The 18023-nt window shown below is 43.1% G+C and overlaps 1 protein-coding gene across 3 annotated transcripts in view; it reads left to right on the plus strand.

Annotated features, from left to right (window-relative positions):
* The first annotated feature begins 394 nt into the window (after positions 1-394).
* Positions 395-18023, plus strand: part of Rbbp5 (retinoblastoma binding protein 5) — a 46385-nt gene continuing 28756 nt past the window's right edge. For 2 of the 3 annotated variants that reach the window (XM_065448464.2, XM_065448465.2), the window contains exons 1-9: positions 395-618; positions 924-949; positions 2168-2340; positions 4045-4185; positions 4946-5033; positions 5126-5197; positions 7884-7993; positions 8105-8224; positions 15249-15402. In XM_065448464.2, the coding sequence (XP_065304536.1) occupies positions 600-618; positions 924-949; positions 2168-2340; positions 4045-4185; positions 4946-5033; positions 5126-5197; positions 7884-7993; positions 8105-8224; positions 15249-15402 (903 nt within the window). In that variant the 5' untranslated portion in view covers positions 395-599. The remainder of the gene's footprint in view (positions 619-923; positions 950-2167; positions 2341-4044; positions 4186-4945; positions 5034-5125; positions 5198-7883; positions 7994-8104; positions 8225-15248; positions 15403-18023) is intronic. The other variant, XM_065448466.2, reaches the window with a different exon arrangement.

Raw genomic sequence — 18023 nt, forward strand, 5'->3', positions numbered from 1 at the left:
AAAACAAGTTTATGCTTGCGCCGTCGCGGCAGCAGCTCCCATCCTTATAAGCGCAGGCAAATTTGCATTTTTTTGTTGAACACCAGGCAATTAACTGTGCCAAGTGTCACACTAAACCAAGTCGACACCAAAATGTGATCGTTCTGCAAAATCTAAGCAAGAATAGTGCAGCGGTGAGCGCAAAACCTTGTTTCGAACACGCGCAGCGAAATATTCAGGACCCTGTATAAGCCACCATAAGTTTATGAGTTGGGGATTCGGATTCGAAATTAGAGACAGCTTCTTCCATCGAAGCAATAAGCCATGCTTTTGTGAAGCATACTGTCATGGGTGTCATGCATTACGTCGATCATGGCTGCCATGCTATGAGCACTTCTTTTCCTTCTTTCTTTTTTGAGGAAAACTGGTTATCGCACAAGACAGAGACCGTCGAGTCAAGCCATGTCAAGTCGGTAAAATGGCATTGGTGTGAATCGAGTTTTTGAGACATTGGTAGAACCTCTCTGTGTTTATGCAGAGGACTTTGCGCTATGCTACGTAGATCTCCATCTGAAGGCTTATAATGTGAATATACGTCATAAAGCCGTTGCCAAGGCAAAATGAACCTTGAGTTATTAGGTAAGTACTGCAGGGAAACTTTCGGGCCGTGACTTCTGGCTGCTTCTGGTCGCTTGCCCGTGATGTTAGTTTACGCGTCAAACTAACCATTCGTGTTATCGCCGTCATTTCCATATTATGTTTCATTGTGCAGCCTTAAGTATAAGCTTATAAATATCTGGATCGTTACAGGTAGAAATATCGATTTTATAGCCTGTGCAATTGCGCTTGGGTGGACGTAACCCGAAGTAACTTCATGTCCAAACTTCATCACTGTACTTGTGTGTGAGGGGCTTACCTTTTATTTTCTCTCTTTCACTTTCCAGAATCTTTCGGCCAGAACTACCCCGAGGTATGTTGGCTTCTTTCTACCTGAGATAACGTTCCTTGCTTAAATAACTGTCTGGCGTTTTAATAGGCGAGACAACAGCGAAATATTCAGTGTTATCTCGTAGACTGTTTTGATTTGAGATCTACTGTTTCCAGATGTTGCTATGTTATTACTGAAACACTGCTTCTTTTATGATTGTTGTTGTGGCTTATCCGCTGCCAAGCATGATATAGCGCTATCTTGTATAACGTAAAGATGCTCACAGAACGCCCTAGCATTTCATACTGCTGCACTCATCTTGCCAAGCAAATGTAGTTGCAGTGCTGGGTCATTGGCTGTGTTATGTAAACAGTAACTTGCTGATATGGTTTCTATGGACATTCAGCTGTAGTCATCGTGCAGCACTAATATTGATTTGATGGTTAGACACAAGGTTTGTCTATTTATTCGGTGAGTGTACAGCTGGTGACACTGTTAGTGTCAGAATTTTCGCAATTTAAAAGTATGCCTTTTAACCTGTCAGCAATATCTGAAATGTTATAGAGAGAAACCCTGTCATATTATCGATTGACTTCGACGTTATCAGAAGTCATAATAAAGGCCAATGCAACATTGTTTAGGTGGCATTTCTGAAATGAAACTCAATTGCCTTTTTCAACAGGCATTAGAAACTCATGATAAAGAATAAAAAATGCAATTGACTATGGATAGTAAAACTTGCTTTCATGCTGGCAAATCATTTATCCTGTTCATGTGCCTCATAAGTTGTTTTGTTGGTAGTCGTTTGTCTTGTGTACTCTTGCAGAACTAAGTTGCATACCACATAAACATTCTAAGTTAGCCGAAATGTTTTCTGGTATAGGGGCATTTTGCATAGAGTAATGTTTGTTTTTAGTACATCTTGGCCTAAAATTATTGCTGAACATATTGCCGATTATTATGCATTCACCTCTATACTGTACAGTTTATTACTTTATGGTGCAAGAGCAACATTCTGGCTCAGGTCATATGGGAAGTGTTCTAAGAATGTACATAAATTTTTTTTTACTAAATACAGTTACTTTCGTCAGGAATTCTGATACTTTGTGTAACCTTGGCATGTACAGGTGTGTTGGACCGGCACCTGAAAGGCTTGGTTTCTGTAGCTACCAGGATTTTTCCTTTGATTCTAACATGTGTTTGGCATCTGAAGCAGTTAATTTACTTTGTAGAAACTTACTACTATTTATTCCCTCGCAGGAATTTGATGGTGCACTGGACTGCATCAGCTTGGCAGTCACATGCGCTTTCAACAAACGTGGGACTCTCTTGGCTGTTGGTTGCAACGATGGCCGCCTCGTTATATGGGACTTCCTAACCCGCGGTATTGCCAAAATAGTCAGCGCCCATGTGCATCCAGTATGCTCTTTATGGCAAGTGAAAAGTTTTGTTTTCTACAGTGTAATTAGATTCCACAAGTAACATACAGTTGCAAAAGAAACAATGTTGATTGAACGAATGGTTAGTATTGTCTATTTTCCATTGTATGATTTCACTACACTGTGTAGCAGAATGAATTTGAGCTGCAGAAAGACTACTAACTTATTGCCATGCCCTACAAGTGAATTAAACAGATGATAGCCTGGCTGTGCAGTGACTTAGACTCACCTAGCCCTCTGAGAACATCTGAGAATTGATAGTGGCTTTGTCTCCTGGCAAACGGCTATGAATGCCTTTGTGTGGTGACATCTCTGCCGTGGATGAATGCACATATAGACCTTGCATCAGAACTTACAAAGATGGGCCCTATGCAAGATGTAATTAATAAACCTTTCTCTTGATTTTACTTGCCATGGTGGCTCAGTGGGTATGGCATTTTGTTGGCGAGCGTGAGGTTGAAGGTTATACTTTCGTCCGTGACGACCGCATTACAAAGGGGGCAAGATGCAGAAACACTTGTGTACTTAGATTTTGTTGCACATTAAAGAAGCTCAGATGGTCAAGATGATCTAGATCCCTCCGCTATGGTGTCTGTAATAGTCCCACTGTTGTCTTTGGGGCACAAGACCTTGTAAATCACTCTTATGTTTTGATTTTTGACACAGCTCTCAATTTGATTAAAACTGGCCTGCCATAAAATGGTGTTGAAGGTGGGGCTGTTGGAAACCTGTCCTGGCCTTTCAGAAATTGTTTGATATCATGCTTTCTGTGGCACTAAACAGAATGGGTGCAGAGGAATAAAAGATACATAGCCATGAACAGCAAAAGATAGAGGGATTGATGAAATTATTAAATTTTTCAAGAGTTCGCATCGGGCATGTCAAAAGGAATAGCTGGCCCATGCCGTCATCCGACTCATCCATGCCAAGGACATTGTTGAAGGGAGGAACATGTTCACATCGAGAATGAGGAGTACTGGGTTTGTTTACAATATTTTCATGAGGAGTAGAGAATGTTACATCTCAACAATCTAGCATGGCTGAATTGATGCACACCTGAGGAGCCGAAAAAGTCTGCCTGAATCCCCTCTGTCCTCCCTAGATCACTAGGCCAGGGAAATCTGCCGTCACACCTTTGTCCAGTCAGAGCGTCCAAGGTCTCCGAAGGATCCGTGTTGAGGGCAATTGTGCGCACAATCACTCCGGCACTTTTGTTCACTAAACGCAGAGAAAGGGGGTAGTTTCGTAGACAGGTATTGTCATGATTGACTCAAACTGGTGCATCTTGGTTCCTGGGATGACCCAGCACTTAGCTGGAACATCTGTCAAACAACCTTGGTGGCTAACAGTGGCCACGAGGAATCGGCATGAAACACCCTATTTCAAGAGTTTCTTACTCCCATCATCTAGGATGGCGACAGTGAACCATACATCAACAATCCATCTGCCAAAAGTGTCTCACCTTGTTGCAACCACAGGTCTAACCAAGGGGACACATTGTTAGCTTCATGAAGTGATTCTTCGCAGAAGGGCAGGATAGGCTAGAAGGTCACTGCCCTGCTGGCCCATCATAACAATTTGCCCACAGAGTGTGTTTTGTTAACATAAGACAAGGGACTAAAGGTGTCTGGAAGAGGCCTCTGTGCTAAAGTGTCCTTGAAGGTGGCTGACGTTAATTACTATTATTTGTATTTACAGCTTCAGTCGAAATGGCCACAAACTTCTCAGTGCATCGACGGACAACAGTGTGTGCATATGGGATGTGTTGAGTGGTGAATGTGAACAAAAGTATAGGTTCCCGTCGCCAATATTAAAGGTTCAGTTTCATCCAAGAAATGAGTGAGTGTGTTTGCTTTCATCTTTTGTGGTTATCTATCATTACAGTCATGTCATGTCAGCCATGACAATTGTTAACAGCTCTTCATTCACAAATGTTCCAACAAATAGTGAGAAGCCTCTAAAATAAGAGAATGATTGATGCCCAAGGTGACATAGTAGCAAGAAATATCATATGATGTTCGCAATACTATAAGTTTATCATTATAGAGACCTTTCATGTGCTAAACAAACATGCCTGGGCTTCCTCTATATTACGATTTTCTTCTGTCTAAAACAGCCAGCAAACATTCTTTCAGGTGTGCATGGGTTGCCAGAACATTTGTAATTCATCTTCTTTGGATATGAAACCTCTCACCATATGTACTTACTGGCACATGATGTTACAGGACGTCACTGGAATGTGTATCAAGTAACTGCTGCTACTTAGCTGACATAAGGTTTGGAGGTATGCTTAAATAAGGCAAAGTTATATTATAAAGATGCCGATTCTAGTGTGGTCTTTGACTTTACCTTACAGATTGCCATATTGCCTGAGCTTTTCAAATTATTGTTATGATTAACTGGTCACGAATGCTCTTGCAATGGCTTTAGGTACATTGACACTCTCTTTTCACATGTCATTTTTTCCCCCTGTTTTAAGGCTGCTAGATGATTCCTTGAAACATGATTATATGACAGTCAGTGCTTGTTGCTAAGTGATGGTGGCCAAAGGTGATTCCCATTTTTTTCTTCTTTCTTTCTTTCTTTCTTTTTTTTGCAGTAAAGCATTTCTTGTGTGCCCAATCAAGCATGCAGCTGTGCTGGTCAACATGGATGGAGCACATTCCACTATTCCCCTTGACGATGAGGTAGTTTGGTGTTGCAAACAAATTTTTATGTCCAGTTCTGCTTATCTTACAATGTTTTCTTATTGTTCTATCTTGCCTCTGGTAATTTTCAGTCAGATTTGAACATTGTTGCTTCATTTGATAGAAGAGGAGGCCATATCTACACAGGAAACGCAAAGGGAAAGGTATGGTGGAGTACTTTTATAGCGTTTAATGTTTGCTGATTAAAGAAACAAGAATATACAATGCAAAGCTTGTTTGTTTATAGTTTTTTCTGTAGATTAAACTGTTGTTGTCATTTATAGATTTTTTTTAGAGACTGGTGGTGAGCTTCAGCATGTCTGTTTTACTTTCTACTCGTTTTGGCTCATGTCCAGTAAAATCTAATTTCGCCACTGATACCTTTGCATCACAGATTACATTTTTCTGCAAGATTAGTAGTGTGTGTTTTGTCTGGAGACAGCATTGGAAATAAAACACTTATATATTATGTTGTCCCATAGTGGTGACAATGCACACACATGAATCTCACACACATGAGACCCTAAAAAGTAACACAAAATCAGTTCGGGCTAGCCAAGTGTTCCTTCAACAGTTTAACTTTGTTTCCTATGTGGGAAAGGTTGACTGCTTGTGGAAAAAGGAAGTTCGAATTTTCACTTTTGAATTGAGCACCAAACCTGTGATGCCTCAAATGTTATGATGTTGCTAATTTCACTGTAGTTTTTCATTTTAAGCTGCTTTTATGCAGGATGAGTTACCGAAAGCTTCTAAGCTGCGTTCGCTTTTGAACTTAGCGTAGTCAATATTTAATAATAATCTGCCTTGAAGAGATGGTGCAGGATATTGCTATGTCAGAGGTAGCTGTTGTAGAAATTTCAAAGTGGCATCACCCCCATTTATTTATTTATTTATTTATTTATTTATTTATTTATTTATTTATTTATTTATTTGTGTTATGGCTTGTCACCCGTTCGCCGTCGGCGTGAAGTCGTTGACGGGGTACACAAGCCGGTTGGTCGTTCTCTACTCAAGCGAACACAGGAAAGGAGTCAGAGTTGGGAGAAAGAGAGAAAAAAAAATATTTATAGACTGACAATGACACACAATCTAAACGAAACACAAGAACACTAGCACACACGCACTTATTCTGGATCAGTGATGAATACAAAAGAAATACAATGAACAGTTAGAAGTAAATATAGAAATTAACACTGCACAAAACATACTTAATGGTGGTCAACTAAACACAGTTAAAAAGAAAACAAATGATGGCATACGCATGGCTGGGCGGCAGCAGCAAGTCCATAAAGCGTGGAATTTACGGCAGAGCTTTCCCGAAGAACGCGGGCAAGCCAATCTCGTTGCGGTGGATGCGATTGCTGGGCTGGGTTTCCTGAGAGGCTAGGTCTGACGTCTTCCCTCAAGCAGGTTGAGCTAACTTGAGAACTACCGTGAGCTTCGTTGCAGATGTTGGTTTGTCGTTTCTTACGTCAACTAATAACCCGCAGTTCAGATGCGGCTAGGTGGCCCAAGCGATACTGGACGACACTAGTGCCTTGATGCTTCTCAGCAGATTGAAGGCTCAGCTTCTAGACTGCTTAGCTTGGTCTAAAACCTGCGTTTAAATAACTTCTCCTTTTCCTAGTTCTCTGTGTTGGGGAATGGCAGATATTGGTGACGATCCAATTAATTTCACCCAATTGTATCCCGGCTCCTCCCAAGGTCTTGGCCGCACCCCTTTTAATTACGGGTAGGGGTGAAAAAAACGGGTGATTTCTCCCCTCCCCGCCGCTGTTAGAGGTCGCACACTTGTATTGCACCACACACGCACACCCTTGAGTCCATGGTGGGCCTCTATTGTTCATTCACAAACACAGGAGAAATGACGGCAGCCGGCCATACGCCGCTGTCAGCACACATACACTGTCAGCAATTCGTGGACCCAGGATTACACAGAGACACCACATATTGCAGAGTATTCGCACCCCTGCCTTCTTAGTAAGGTTCTCAATGCACGCACGGGGCAGAGAATACATAGGGGTTCCTACAAAAAGCCTTCGAGGCATTATGGTCGTGCCGACAACAAAAACAAAAAAGAAAAGTCTGCCTTCAATTTCTTTAGGCCTCTAGCCCGAGTGGCTGGCAATAACCATCTTGATCGCCGGTTCCTATTCCTACAACCTTTTGGCACCCGTTGATCGGTGCTTCGCCAGATTGAATAATGCCACACAGTGACAATTAACAAATTTATTTATTTATCTAATTATTTATTTTTCATTTCTCACTTACCAAGCCTCTACTCATGGTAGGATCGAGCTACTAGTTTTTTATTGCAGGCATCAGAGTTACCAATTTGGCTCAATGTCATGTTTCTTTTATAGTGTCCTTTCAAAGGTCCAAGTAGCAATTTGTTGACATGGTTCTTAGAAAACAGGAAGAAAAAAAAGGAAGTCTGCTTGGACCTGCAAGCAACAAATGTGGCTGGTGGTCATCAAATGCTGCAAACTGAAGCTGGCTAGTTGTCATCCAAGAAAGCTATGGACATTACAGTAATCTAACAAATTGCTACCTTGAGTTTAGCAAGGTCATCAAACAGGTGTGCTGGTGACTCAGCTTGAAGAAAGTGTGAGGAGAGGTCAACACTTAAAGGGACGTCATGCTGTGTATGATCTTCATTTCCTTTTTAATGTTGCCATCCATTTACTATCTTTTCCCAAGATTCTGCAATGAGTATGTTTTGTGCTGCAATGAAAACACAGCATGCCTCTTTTAGAGAGAAGCAAACAAAATGAGGGAAACAGCACACACTGCACACTGTTTGAAAATAAGGTTGTTGTCGAATTTCCGCAACTTACTTGCCTATCACAGATACTGGTGGTGTCAGTCCCGGATCTTGATGTCAAGGCATCATTTCGTGTCACCACTGGAACATCTAACACTACGGCGATCAAGTCAATTGAATTTGCTAGACGGGGCGAGTAAGTTACTCTGTTCTGTTCTCTTGCGAACTTTCTTCAGTCACATCTGTTTTCACTTTGTTAACTGCTGGTCATGCATAATGTAAAGAGAAATAATCTGATTCTGCACAGCTGCTTCTTGGTTAACACTGCTGACCGGATAATCCGAGTCTACAGTGCAAGTGAAGTGATGTCTTTTGGCCGAGATGGGGAGCCAGATCCAATGCAGAAGTTGCAAGACTTGGTTAACAAGTAAGTACAGCTACATTGAAGGACAGCTATGAGTTAGTGCATTGAAGTATTTCGCTTGACTGTAGTTGCATGTTAGTCATTTATGTATGCATTGTTATAGACCATCATATACAGTAAAACCTTGTTAGTTCTAAGTCATCGGGATTGCGAAAAAACTTTGAATTAACCGAGTTTTCGAATTAAGCGAACAAAAAAAAATGCAACCCAGGCAAAAAATTTAGCTGCAGGAATGTGCTACCTTTACTTGGCGATCTTTGGATCACTTAAAGTAACCAGAAATGCTGGTTTGCTGTGTCCTGTAGTTCGAGGCTCCAAGGGTCATGTTTTCTAGTTGGCCAACTACATGCAGCATTTGAGAGTTTCTACTGTGGCAATCAACAAAACTGCAGATAACGTTCAGCAATCCGATAACTTCCCCGAGAGCAGGTGCTCGGGAGGGCTTGTTAGCGTCGTCGTCGCTGTCATCGCACTGGTCGCACCAGCGGTAGCTTCACTCTTCAAGTCTGAGTAGCACGTTTGTTGATCATTTTCAAAGTTCAGATACTCGGCGAAGCCAACTGCACTGGATTCGCTATCCTCTGTGCAAAGTGCATTGATGCGGTCGCAATACTCGGCTCCTTCATTAAGTGCACATGAATAGTCAGCATCAGCATCGACAGTGCTTTCCTTCGAGAAGCCAGCGTGTTCAAAACACCGCATGATCAAAGTGGTTTCCACTTGCTTCCATGCATACACATCAAGACATGTGGTCCCCGAGGAGGTCGATGGAGTACTCCTTGCCATTGTCGTAGCAAAGGAGCATGCGCTTGAGAAGGTGGTGGTGGTAAATCTTCCTCGTATGGTGAATGACACCTTGGTACATTGTCTGTGAGATCAACGTGGTGTTTGGAGGATGAAATACCATCCTGATAGCTTTCAGGTGTGGGATGTCGCCATGCACCAGGCAATTATCAACAATGAAGAGTACATTCCTGCCTGTGGCCGTGAACTTGTGGTTAGGCTGCCGAACGTAACCTTCAAATATTGCGCCTGTGACCCAGACTTTCTTGTTGTGCCGGTAGATATGCTCATCCCTTGGCGGCAGCCGTGCATCTTTAAAGCAGCGAGGCTTCCTACTCTTTCCAACTATGGGTAGCGGCAGCTTGTGTTTACCGCACATGTTCACGCCGAACAGAACGGTAATTCTTTCCTTGCCCTGCTTTCGACCCTTGACCATGGTGTCCTTTGCTGCGGACATTTTTATGGGCAGCATCCTGTAAAGAAAGGCTGCCTCGTCAATGTTGTGCACATCATCTGCACCGTACTCGCTATGCAATGGAGCCAACGTGTGTTTCTTCCAGTCGTCGACGACGCTCTTGTTTGCACTGCTGCTCTCGCCACAGACGGCTACGAAGGTCAAATTGTTGTGCTCCTTAAAATGGCTGAACCGTCCATTACTACACTTGAACTCTTCGTGCCCAAGTTGTAGAGCCAAGTCAGTATCGTTCCATTCATGGGAAGGTGGGCTGCGTTTGATGGTTGTGTTCATATAGGAGGTTGTGGCCAAGTACTGCACCAGGGTGGCCAATCCTGCTGTGGTGAGGGAGTGCGTTACCGGTAGTGGTCACCGGGATGAGGCCACACTGCAGGCCTGTTTATGCAATTTTATCAACACGCGGACTTTTTGGTTTTTTTATCCGGTGGAAAATTGCACGGCACCGGGATTCTAACCACGGACCTCTTGCACGCGAGGCGGGCGTTCTACCTCTACGCCACCGCTGCACCGATTGCTTTTCAATATTGTGGGCACCGTCGAGAGGGGGCACACTGTGCCTTTCAGCCAACTCGGTCTTGGAACACGTGTTCTTACCCGCTTCTTGGATCAAGCAGAACTTCTGCTGCAGCGTTAGTCTTATTTATACTTTGGCATCTTTGCCCCCTGGCACTTCTGCACAGTTCAGAAAAAAAAAAAAGAACATCACGCTACACATAGCTGCAACACCCCTAAGTACCGCACACAATGAAATGGCACATACCGGCGTTGCGTGCATACATCGCCACAGGCACGGAGAGGGAATGGGCGAATGGCAGCCAGTGGCAGCTGGCACAGAACATGCGCTGATGCTGCGACCGCTGCGACTGCGAGGAGCGTGTGGAGTGGGGGACGTGACAAAAACCGGTGACAAAACCGGTGACACGCACGTGACAAAAACTGGTGTTCCCACTGTGTTGCAGTGAAGCACGTCTTCTCCTCTGCAGGTGCGCATTCCGGCGGTGCGCAGGGCGTACCGTGGACTGATTTTTGTGCTAGCAGTACTACGGGTCGGGCACTTCGTCTATAAATAATTGCGATTGCTATGTGGCATTGCCTCGCGGCTCCGAATAGGTGCAGTTTCGTCGGGTTTGCGGTGAAATGGGGATCGTGAATTGCTGCATAGCACCCCAAATCTTCGTATTAACCAGATTGGCCTCGGTCGCCGGTTTGATTTATCCGGTCAGATTTACATTAGAAAATACACGAGCGCAGAAAACCTTAGAATTATCCGGGATTTCGAATTAACCGAGTTCGAATCAACGAGGTTTTACATATGGAGTTGAACTTTGCCATAATGAAATCGGTGGGGAATTTGAAAAAATTCCCTTTCACGAGAATTTCGTTGTTGCAAAATGAGACAGCACAGATAGGTAATCCGTTGCAGAACGAAACTTTACTGTGAGAATTACGTTAGTCTACTTTGGCAAGCTTTGCTCGTGGATATAGAACTGCAATGCCAACAGTTATAAAGCGTGCCGCATGCGTCAATCAGCATCGGCAGCACTGCTGTGGAGCAGTATGCTCGGTCAATTGCTTTCGAACATACGAACACTTTTGCCAGGTTTTGCACAACTTGGCACTGGATGCAGAGCAACAGCACTCCACGTATTCCGCAGCATTTCTCTAACGCACGCTGTCACCTGTAGGTGCTGACGTGTCTAGTGCTGTGCACAAAAGTGATCGTATCTCGTATACCCGGAGGCACTTGATCAAGAATATAGTCCCTTTTGAAAATCTATGTCTGGCGCGAATCTGCACGTGATGCCTGTCGGATGGCACCAAAACCAGCATTCTTGAAGCAAAGGATGTGTATTCCCAGACGGTTGCTTAATCACAGCCCAATGCTTGGCACTCCATGCTGCGACCGCCATCTCAAGCGCCATAAACAATTCCTCATTAAGGACAGATTTCCTTGCTCTTGCTGCATTTTTCTCACCGAGGCGCACATTACACACTGCACTAGGTGGGCAAATGCCGTTGTCACATGTTCATAGCAACATGACGTCCATGACGTGTTTCCATCACACACAATTGCTTTTGGCGCTTGGTTGTTTTTGTAAACAAAAATGGCGGTGCCCACGCAAGTATAATGTGGTGGTATTTTACGCAATTTTAGTGCAAAGCAATCACATTTGAGCACATCTTGTAGCTTGCTAGCCTTACACGAGTAGGTAATATGTAGGGTTACGTTTGGGCAAATTTTGTTCATTTGGGACTGTGGTACAGCATCATTTTGTTGCCGAAAAGTACGAATGCATTGAATCTTATGGCTGTTTGCCAAGGATACGAAAATATTTTGTTGTCGCGGCTTACGACTGTATCCATTGTCATTATGTAAACTTTATACATTGCCTCTATTTCCTTAAGAATTGTGTATACACATCTGTCTACACATATTCGTAAGTTTATGTATGTGCCACTATTCATTTACATGTCACTGTGCAAGTTGTCTTTATGTTTTCTTTCGTGTGCCCCAACCATGCATGTGCTGGCTTTTATAGGGAGGCTTTATATGGCTAGGTGAAACGAAAGTCCGTCTGTTCATGCCTGTGTACAGAAAGCTATCATCATCAGCAATGGCTCAAGTGGTGGCGGTGTCTTCCACAGCTAGCTCGTTGGTGCCCCTTGGCACAACCGCGCTAACGTGCTCGTGCCACTGCTCCCGCGTTCATCGTCGTCTTCCACAGCTGGCTTCATTTCTGCTCGTCATTCCAGTGTAGAATTTTACTTTTCTTTTGTCGACATAATGGGGAGGCTGCGTTTACAGGGTATGAGCTATTGCTTAAGGCGGTATGAGCCATTCATTGTCCTATGTGACGGACAGATGTAATTTTGAAGTAATTTAATTTGAAGAATTGCAACTGTCAATGGCAAATGGATACTGCTAACCGAGCCGCCAAGTAAACTCAAGACATTGAATGCAAGTGACAACGGTGGACTGCGGGCATACCGTCACTGACATCGTTCTCTCCGTCGCAGTCAAACTTGTGTGTAACCTTATTAAGAAACACAGATGTAACCAATAATTGAGAAAGACTTTAATGCACCGTCGGGATTAACCCAGTTATAAACAACGGGGCTGCACGTTTCAGCTTCTCTGGTTAACCATCTGTACGGATTGCTTAGGTGGGGATTTTCTTTTCTAATAAAGAAGTCACAGTTTCGCCCAAAAGGTGAAGCATCGATTGCAGTAGCAAATTATTAGACAGCTATACGAAGTAAAAGTAGTAGTTTTATTGGCCATATTAACTTGTAAACATTCACTTACTAACAAAATTAACAAGCATGGTGTCACGCCCGCAAGCAAACATGGACACATCTCACTTGATGATCACAGAAACTCGCTGTCAGAAATGCTGGCGTGAGGAAGCGTGGCAGCAGCAGCAAGTGAATTGTCCTCCTTGCGGCCTCTTGCTTCAACGTAAACATAAGCGGCGAGAGCACAGCACACACTAAGCTATCGGCACTTGGTGCACTCTGGCCCCATCGCAGATCGCTTTCAAACTGGGGCCCCCGCTCGGCTGCACCCTACGCAGCCTCTGCTGAAGCAGAACCCCCCCTCCCCTGTGCCTTGTGCACAATGGAAGACGGCATACTTCCTCCTCACCTTCCTCTTTTGTGTGCGCGAGATCGAGCCACCATCGTCAGTTGACCCTTGCATGCTTTCATTTGCTCATATAGCAACGGCACACAGCCACAATGTTATCGCCCTTGGACCTTATACGGAATATTACAGTGATGGCGGAAGTGCTGCTTAAGTGTCCATGTAATTGCTGTCACAATGAAAAAAGAAAAACAATGGACAAAAAAGTGAGAACAAATTTGTGCACAAAGTATTGCAGTACTTTCAGATATAAAACTCGTAAGTATGGGACTAGCTTATTGTACTGGGAATGAGCAGCCGTGCTTTTTCCCCCAAGCACGGGAGAAGCTTCTGGCACGCACCTTAAATTATCAAATGCACTTTGAATGTGCATAAGATACATGATGTACTAGATGACGAGATTCATTGTTTGAAACCACTGTTATGACTGGTGCACGGACACATCACGTGGTATTTTTAACTCCTTCCGTACTGCGTTCATTGGGCATCGTTAGCCCGCCAATGATGGCTTGAAATGCCACTTTTGAGAGCTTCCGTGCTGCCCATGGACACACTGTGCTATCGGACATGAAGGAATAGAACTATATTTTTCTTTTCTAAGCACTTCGCTCTTTTCCCTCTGGCTATGATTTTTGAATGTGCTCCCAAGTTTTTGAGATTGTCAAAGTAGAAAGCATAAATGGCCGCCCGCTATCGATGGTTTAAAATGCAGCTTTCCAGACCTTCCGCATCACTCACGGACTCTCTACACCATAGGACGTGAAATAGGAGAACTATATTTTTGTTTTCTAAGCAGTTTGATTTTTCCCCGCCAGGCGTTAGTTTTTAAACACACTCTGAAATTTCATGATTGTAAAACTAGAAAGCAAGAATGGCCACCTTTGGGAGCTGTGTGTGCACTTCGAAAGATAGCAGATCGCGCAATTTCGTTGTGTCTGCAATTGCTTTTATCAATGAATCAAGAAGCAGCTAGTCTGAGGATGCTGCCTTTTCGTTGGACTTTCACTGTGAGAGCGATGATGACACAAGCCAGCCCTGAACATCGGCAGCCATATCTCGGTGCACCAAACTGTAGTGCTTGCAGTAAAATTTTGTAGTGGAAGACCTGTTCCATGAAAAATTTTGATTTCTTTCGATGATAGTGCCTATTAGACAGCAGTACATTTTGTATACCTCGTATTTGAAAAAAAAAATTTTTTCTTAGTAGATACAAGCGTGTCTACAAACTTTGTTCAATTTATCCCGCAATCTGGATTCTGGCAACATATCTTTTTTATGACATACATCTCGCTAATAAAGCTTTCATGCGTGAAAAGTGCATTCATTCTGCTTGTTGTTTATATATTACATAAAATATTGAGTGCAGTAGTTCCTTTAGGAAAAGAATTCTGGTGTAAGCTACAAAAGCACCTATTTTCCTCATGGTGGGGAAAGAGTTAAGTTTAGCAGGCTTTCTTTTTCCACACACAAAAAAGGGGCCACATTATGACCTAGGATGCTTTAAAGGCCGTTATCCTGTCATTTCTCTACATACAACTTTTGCATTGACACCTTATCGATTAAGTAAGTTAATTAAGAAGCTTATTAAACTTAAGTATTTGTGCAAAATGAAGGAAATTCAAATGACTAGCTTGAACAATGTTTCTCAATATGCAGTGGGTGCCACTTGTTTAAAGCCCTTCATTTAAAACCTTTATTTCTATAATTCTTGGCGAGATTAAGCAGGGATAACCAGTATAGTGCAACATAAGGACAAACATTTTGGTATACCTGCAGCCAAAGTGAACTAAATAGCTTGCAGTTTATGGTTGTAGATGTTCTGGTGGTACTGTCTTGTTGTTATTAATAGCTTACAGTTGGTCATTGTTGATGTTCTGGTGGTACTCCCGTGTCGTAGTTAGGAGATAATAATCAAATGAATATTAACCACAACAAGGCAGTACCACCAGAAAATCTACAACGATGAAGTGCAAGCTACTTTAGTGCACTTTTGGAGCAAGTTTGCCAAAATATTTGTCCCTATGCTAATAGGTGCCAATAGTTCATAAGTGTCATGGTTGTCCGTTGTGCCACAGTAACAAGCCTTGTCGTGGTAAAAACATGAAAATGCTATGTTCATGTTTCAGAACAATGTGGAAGAAGTGCTGCTTTTCAGGAGATGGGGAATACATTTGTGCTGGTTCTGCCAGGCAGCACGCACTGTACATCTGGGAGAAAAGCATAGGCAACTTGGTCAAGATCCTGCACGGTACTAAAGGTGAACTGCTGCTAGACGTTGTGGTGAGTATTGTAAATTCCAGCGCCCAGATTTTATAATCTTTCACTTGGATGTCAAGGCAGCAGTGTATCGATATGCACAGGATTCATCAACTGAGCATGTTGAAAGTCTGCAGATTTTCATGGTGTAGATTTATTATGGTTCCCGCTCTCTATGTGTCAATCCATAGGCTATTAAAACAGGAAAAGGGAGATAGTAATACAGTCGACCCCGGATGTGAGAAAACTTAAATACTATATCGAATTATTGCCTATATCGAACTATCGTAACAATCCCTTGGAAATTCCATGTAAATGTATAGCACTGTACTCCGAATATATCGGAACTCCTGTTTACCACCACGTTCGACACATCAAACGCTGTGCAGTGCTGCATCCCTGTGAATGTGCTTCTAACAGATCCGCAATCACCCCACTTCATCGGAAATATTCCTGTCGATGAAGCAGCACTGTTCTGACATGCTATCAAAGAAGACATTGAATCTAAAGGGGAGCAGTAGAAATTAGCAAGGTGCAGTTCTCAAAATATGGATGGCTTGTGCAGCAAGGGTCTTATTTGCACTCCACAGTGACAGATTTGCTTTAGTAAGCTTCATCGCAACATAGAATTGTAATGTGGTGAAGAATACTAATAGCAGGAAAACTACTGTGCAGTGAAGCACATCACCTGCGGCAATTTGTTAACGGAAAGAGGATCGCCACGGTGCTTCAAGAACACAAAAGTCCTCCCGGTCCGATACGTGTGTTACACAAGAAAACGTGGACAGCACTCTTGACTGATTGGGCCTGGGCACGGGATGCCAAAGTGGAGATGTTCACACTGCTGGGAAAGCAACAAAATCCCAATAAAGAAAGGCGTCAGGCAGGGAGATACGATCTCTCCAATGCTATTCACAGCGTCTTTATAGGAGGTATTCAGAGACCTGGATTGGGAAGAATTGGGGATAAAAGTTAATGAATAATGCCTTAGTAACTTGCGATTCGCTGATGATATTGCCTTGCTTAGTAACTCAGGGAACCAATTGCAATGCATGCTCACTGACCTGGAAAGGCAAAGCAGAAGAGTCGGTTAAAAAATTAATCTGCAGAAAACTAAAGTAATGTTTAACAGTCTCGGAAGAGAACAGCAATTATAATAGGTACCGAGGCACTGGAAGTGGTAAGGGAATACATCTACTTAGGGCAGGTAGTGACAGAAGAATAAGAATGGGCTGGGGTACGTTTGGCAGGCATTCTCACATGAACAGCAGGTTGCCATTATCCCTCAAGAGAAAAGTGTATAATAGCTGTGTCTTACCAGTACTCACCTACGGGGCAGAAACCTGGAGGCTTACGAAAAGGGTTCTACTTAAATTGAGGACGACGCAACGAGCTATGGAAAGAAGAATGATGGGTGTAACGTTAAGGGATAAGAAAAGAGCAGATTGGGTGAGGGAACAAACGCGAGTTAATGACATCTTAGTTAAAATCAAGAAAAAGAAAAGGGCATGGGCAGGACATATAATAAGGAGGGAAGATAACCGATGGTCATTAAGGGTTACGGACTGGATTCCAAGGGAAGGGAAGCTTAGCAGGGGGCGGCCGAAAGTTAGGTGGGCAGATGAGATTAAGAAGTTTGCAGAGACGACATGGCCACAATTAGTACATGACTGGGGTAGTTGGAGAAGTATGGGAGAGGCCTTTGCCTTGCAGTGGGTGTAACCAGGCTGGTGATGATGATGATGACACTGCTGGGTTTGTCTTGCAGAGTCTGTGAATGGCATTCTTGGGTTTCGCGAGTAACCAAAATGAATCTGATCACAATGCCCATTTGGACAGATTTTTAGATTGCAGTTTGTATTTAATAGTACCACCGCACGCCACATCCACTCTTTGCGAAGAAACTCTTACATAGCGGTGCGCAAGACTGTGTGATTCGTGAGCCTACAGTCTGTGCTGAATGTGTTTTATTTATATTCACAGGGACACGTAATTGTGAATAGACTAGGGTGTTCTGGAGACTGAAAGCCACTTTTGATTCTAACAGTATCTGCCAGGATGACTTGTTGTCAACGTATGATTAATCAGCATATTGTAATGGACACACAGCCAGGCACTTTCGCAGTATAAGTTAGCTGATATTGGCATGGCGCATATAGGCTGGTTCGCTTCTATGCTGCATTCATTTGTACCTTGTCTTGAATAAAAACAGTCAGCAGGCACTTAAATGTGTGCAAAACGCACCGCGGTCTTGCGGTTGAGCAGCGCGGGCTTTTAAGGTTAGTGTTGCAGTCAGTTTATCAAAAAACATTCTGTAATGTGACTGACTTGTGACGTTCATATGAAAAAAAAAGAAGAAGAAAAGAATGTAAACTTTTGTTTATTCAATGGGGCCTTGGAGAAACAAATTGGTAAATTACTGCTTTTCACGATCTCTGGAGACTGTCCGTGATGAGTAGAGTTTTCAGATAAGCTTCAGATAGGCATATTTTATATTTTGAATTGTCAATGTACCAAACTATTTCATGATCACCTTTAAGTTCAATATCTTTCGGGATCAATTGTAATGGCACCAATAAAATGTAAAATGTTTGGGATATACATGTGAGGAGGTTGTGTTTAACCCCGTAACTGCCGTAACATAT

This window comes from Dermacentor albipictus, chromosome 4, assembly GCF_038994185.2.
Source record: "Dermacentor albipictus isolate Rhodes 1998 colony chromosome 4, USDA_Dalb.pri_finalv2, whole genome shotgun sequence".
In the NCBI taxonomy this organism is placed as follows: domain Eukaryota; kingdom Metazoa; phylum Arthropoda; class Arachnida; order Ixodida; family Ixodidae; genus Dermacentor; species Dermacentor albipictus.